A 4,893-nucleotide genomic window follows, 5' to 3' on the forward strand; every position below is an offset into this window, starting at 1 on the left:
GTCCCAGAATGCCCAGGTCTCTCTGGAAGGCTTCTTATAAGCCCTTCGAGCACTGCAAGTCACGTCATGTTTGACCAATGGGAGAGTCCACTCCGATGACGCCACTTGCAGCCAATGGTAGGCGCCCGTGTCGTGGTGTCACACCTGGCGGCTTGCTGCGGTCTTGCCTCGCAGACTGGCAATGGACTTCGAACGAGGAGAAGGGGAGGGCTGCACCTGCTTCATTGTCGGATGCCCACCTGCTAATCCCGGCGGCGCACGAACTTGTTGGCACGTAAACTTGTTGCCTTAAACTTGTTTGCTCGGCCGCTTCTCTGGAATGCGCTTCCTGCTTCTGCATTCCTCAATTAGCTGTGCTGCCATCCGATGTGGTCTGGGGAACTCGAAGTAATCGCAGGAAACAGCTCCATATCTAACACTATGTGCTGGGCACCAACTCCAATACGATCAGCTCCCCGCCGTCCAGTCACTACATGTGCCTGGGTGATCTACTCTGCACTCCTTGGATTAGCTTCGCTGCCCTCCTTGGATTAGCTTCGTCACCGCCAGAAATGCATTCCTGAATAGGGAGCCTACGTACTCCGGCCTACCAGCACGCGAGCTTTGACGGCAGTTTTGCCGCTCAAACTTTTCATGCAGAAAGGCGTTTGAAATAACTATCGCATCGGCCGACATTTTATATAGTTTTCTTTTGCTAAATGAACTAGCCACTGTTAAGAACGGCCCGCTGAGGTGCAAGTTCTGCCAGCCAGTTGTGACAGTGGCGTCAATTTTTCCTGGAACGCCACCGCGAACCTCTAGCCACGGCGTCAATAAGTTGACTGTGTGTGGAGAACAATGTGCGCGCCCTCGACTCTCCGTCGCTGGAGCCAAGATGAGTTCGACGAAGCAGGCTTTGTGCCTGAACCCGCCACCGCCGACCTGGTCTGCTCTGAACAAGGGAGTCCCCGAGGGAACGTAGTTCGAGGCCCCTTCCCACGCGCCGTTCAAGACGCAAGAGAATGGGCAACCGGCGGCCGCGCTGCGAGGGTCAGCTCGGGGAATGAAAGGCCCCTTTCCTGACGTAAGCCCCGAGTTCTACGAAGTCCGTCTGACGTTGGTTGAGGACCGTGAACCTGTGTAGAAGTGTGTGTGTGTAATCCCTCGCGCAGAGAGGCGACTGGTTTACGATGACTGGGCAAACGTTTCCCTCACCTCGGGATCGAGGGAGGACCGAGTGTTTATAAACCACTGTTGTGCGGCCACTCAGTGCACTTTCTCTCGCAGTCATGCTAGACTGATGAACTGCAACGTCCTTATGTATATACTGTAAATAAACCCATATTCCTCGTTCTCGATGAGAAGCAGTCCTTCCCTTCAACAACGTCCTCAGCGTGGATAAGTTGGGTGACGGCGTGGGCCAGCTACCTTCTAATTTATGCCCGACTCCAATTTTGACAACTGATTACGAGCGATGGGATTGACCCCCCAATCCTTACACCACGCAGGCTCCAAGTTCATGCTTGAGACGGCTGAAAACTTCGTTAAATCAAAACCGTGTCATGAAATTACTTCGTTAAACCGCGAAAGAAAGTGCACGGTTTTCAACGCAACTAATATCTGGAAATTGAAGTAGTTCGTTACATCGAGGTGGTTCGTTATATCGAGGTTCGACTGTATTACGTCATAAGCATACAGCTTTCCAGACTACGCACGTTGTTTGACTTGCCAAACCGTTATATAATTTGGTGGAAATTAAGTTATGGAATTAACACATATGACGGCGACTCGGGATCGTTCAAACTTCGAGCTATGTAAAATGCATGATCAGACGCAGCTCTTTAGATAGTTGACGTTGTTGCTTTCTACGCTCACCGCATTCCCGTTTCCGCGCACTAAAGGCACGACTGAACACACGAATGAACAGGCAGGTTTGCACAAGTGCGAACGGTACCGTAGTTCTCGTCTGCGCACGTCAGCGAGTTAACGATCAGAGAGTGGTTAACTTGTGAACGAAATTAATTAAGACTGGTTAATAAAATGTACTTTGGCGCAAGTAGCGAATTAACACATCTAACAGCAACTTAGAATCGTAGAAAGTGCGAGCTACGCATACAATGCCTAATGAGACGCAGCGTTTTCAGTGGTTCAGAAGAATGGTTTGGTGGACGAATTTACCTTTCCATTACCGAGGCGAGCAGCGCGAAAACACGTTATGCTATCACTATAGTTGTACGAAGGCAAGGAAGGTGAACGCGAGTTCGCTAGTAGGCGTTTTTTTTTTTATGCGGATCAAGCACGCATAGCTACAAACGCAGTCCCCTACAAACGATCAGGCACACACCAGCGCAAACTCGCAAGAGACCGAGGCGAATCCGATGCTACCGCTGCAGGCTTGCCTAATCCCCGCATAAAATGGAATGTCACGGTAGTCAGGGCACGTGACATTGAGCCTCGGCAAAGGGGAACGGACACTCGACACCCCTACATAACCAATCGGCTGCACAGCCAGTGACGTCGGGTCTCTCACTCGCTCTCTCGTTTCTGTCAAAAAAAGTTTCTGTGCTTTGTCGCTCTCCCTTTCCGCCCTTTCCATTGCCTGCCGCGGAAACAAGCAACTTCCCGGCAGTTCGTTTTTTTTTCCTTTTACGAGAGCCATTTGGTGTGTTTGTAGTTGCGCTCCCGTGTCAGAGCTGTCTGCGTGCACATCTTCCCGCGTTTCGCTTCCTCTGCCTGGAACAAAAAGATTCGGGAAATATGCGGGGTACGCAATACGTCCTGACGGGCTTCGGCGACTTCTTCGAGCGACGGCGCATCTCCTTCGTCGACCCGCTACCCCGCAGCCACGTGTGCTGTGCCTGCGGTTTCTTGCCGTCCCTGTCCCTGCGGCTGCCGTGCGGTCACGTCTTGTGTCGGCTGTGCAAAAGCCAGACTGCCAGGTGCCCCGTGGAAGGCGTCAAGTTCCAAGAGGCCGGCGTTGCGTCTCGGACAGTCGAGATGTCGGACTTGGAGACGCTGCGCGTTTTCTGCCTCAACGGCGACAAACGCTGCGGTTTCGTCGGCAAGCTGGCCGAGCTGCCGGGCCACGTTCGCGAGTGCGCACACGACGAGGTGAGGTGCGACAACTGCGACGGGGCCGTGGCTCGCAACGCGGCCGTCGATCACCGCCGACAGTGCTCCGTCACACTGCCGCTCGCGGGACGGACGGCGAATCCGGCCGAAGTCTTCGTGGTGGACGGAGACCCGGCAGGAGTCCCGGAGGGCGTCGCGCATGGTGACGCCAACGGCAGCTCGGTGGAACACGTGACCAACCACCGGGTTCGCGCGAAAAGAACGTCCCGCGGCGTACTCAAGGAGCCCGTCGCGTCGTAACGTTGAGCCCGTCTCGCGCTGCGTTGCTCCCGGACCTTACCGCGCCGCTTCCAGGCCGGGCGTCTTCGCCACCTTGTGCAGGTTCGACAAGATATACGAAAAATACGAGGAGCTCCGATATAAGGACGCCGCGTCGGCGGTCGTCAGGGGTTGCGTAGCGGGTGGCTACACGTTCGCCCTCAAATGCACGCTCGCCAAGCAGCGAGGGAACGCGAAAGTGGCGGTGTACTTTTCCATCTTCTTGAGCTGCGGCGAGTGGGACAATTGCGTCGAGTGGCCCTTCGATAAGGCCGTGACGGTGATCCTAACTCACCCGAAAGACAAGACAAAGGACGTCACGCTGCAGATCTTGATGTTAAATCGAGACGCGGTCAAGAAACCGGCCCCAACTGGTACCACTTGGAACAATGGCCACCGCACGGTAGAATGCAACAGTTGGGAGGGCATCGAGTCCGAAGGCTTCATCCACAAGAACGCCCTTTACGTGAATGTCGAGTTTGAGTGACGCAAGCATGACTTGACGCCGCGATCTAGTTTTGAACTTTGTTGCAATTGTGTACGAAGCCCAGTTAGGCGCCATTTTAATTCGAAACAAACTCCGCACGTGCCCTCGACCTTCACCCACATCTTCACAAGGGCCACACGCTGTCGGTTGCATAACGCTGCGTGTTTGTTCCATTGTGTTCGGTCTTTACGCGTGTTTTTTATTGTTCATATCGTTTTTTTTTTCGCTGTCGTTACCGTCATAAATGCGCACCTTTACGGTGCTTTTACGTTTTTAACATTTTATTTCTTGATGTAATCATCGCAATGTTTACTGTAATACAAGAAATTATAGCCTGATGACTGGTGTTCTTGAGTGGCTGTGTGCAGCAGTAACTATTGCTGAGTCAATTTTCTGAGAATTCCTATGCGAAACTTAATAGAAGCACCTCAAGGAACACGAATAAAAGTAATCGTGTGCTATTTTTAGTATAAGAACTGCGCATAAAAACTCAAATATTTAAAATATGTACTGGTTCCTAGTTCGCAACTTTTGTAAGCCAGATTCCACAAGAAAAATACCAAGACATGTTGGAGTCAATACTAGCCATAGCAATGCCCATGCTATGCAAAGCATAGCTTTCGGAAGTGTATAAACAGGTAAGTTCCTGTATACTGTGCGGGGAGCATTCGTTGGCTGGCAAAACAATGGTTGTCAGGTCGGGGAGCATCGAAGCCTCCCCATGTTTGATTCTTGCTTTTGATCAGCTTCTCTGTGCAAGACAAGTGCTCCAGTGTGCATTCAACTGACGCTGGACGTTCCACGAGCTTTGTTACTTTCCTTGAAAATACTGTACAGTAACATGGAGCGTCGCACAATATTGCACAGTAATGAACCAGGGTGCTTGCACAGGCAGTGTTAGAAACGTAAGCGATTAGGCTGTTGCCTATCCACTAGTTTTCGAGCGTGTGTGTGTGTGGGGGGGGGGGGGGGGGGGGGTAGGGATCCAGCCTCCACTATATATATATATATATATATATATATATATATATATATAT

At 51.8% G+C, this 4,893-nt stretch overlaps 1 protein-coding gene across 1 annotated transcript; it reads left to right on the forward strand.

The window, feature by feature from the left end:
• The first annotated feature begins 2,736 nt into the window (after nt 1-2,736).
• On the forward strand, nt 2,737-3,856 carry LOC139050161 (uncharacterized). The gene is made up of 2 exons (XM_070526375.1): nt 2,737-3,347; nt 3,433-3,856. The coding sequence occupies exons 1-2, from the start codon at nt 2,737-2,739 to the stop codon at nt 3,854-3,856; spliced, it is 1,035 nt and encodes a 344-aa protein (XP_070382476.1).
• The last annotated feature ends 1,037 nt before the right edge of the window (nt 3,857-4,893 follow it).

This window comes from Dermacentor albipictus, chromosome 9, assembly GCF_038994185.2.
Source record: "Dermacentor albipictus isolate Rhodes 1998 colony chromosome 9, USDA_Dalb.pri_finalv2, whole genome shotgun sequence".
In the NCBI taxonomy this organism is placed as follows: domain Eukaryota; kingdom Metazoa; phylum Arthropoda; class Arachnida; order Ixodida; family Ixodidae; genus Dermacentor; species Dermacentor albipictus.

Bases quoted from the DNA above. Each gene is read 5' to 3' on its own strand.
- LOC139050161 (XM_070526375.1), top strand. From the start codon at position 2,737: ATGCGGGGTACGCAATACGTCCTGACGGGCTTCGGCGACTTCTTCGAG. The intron at 3,348-3,432 runs GTAACGTTGAGC...CACCTTGTGCAG, and splicing joins CTCAAGGAGCCCGTCGCGTC to GTTCGACAAGATATACGAAA.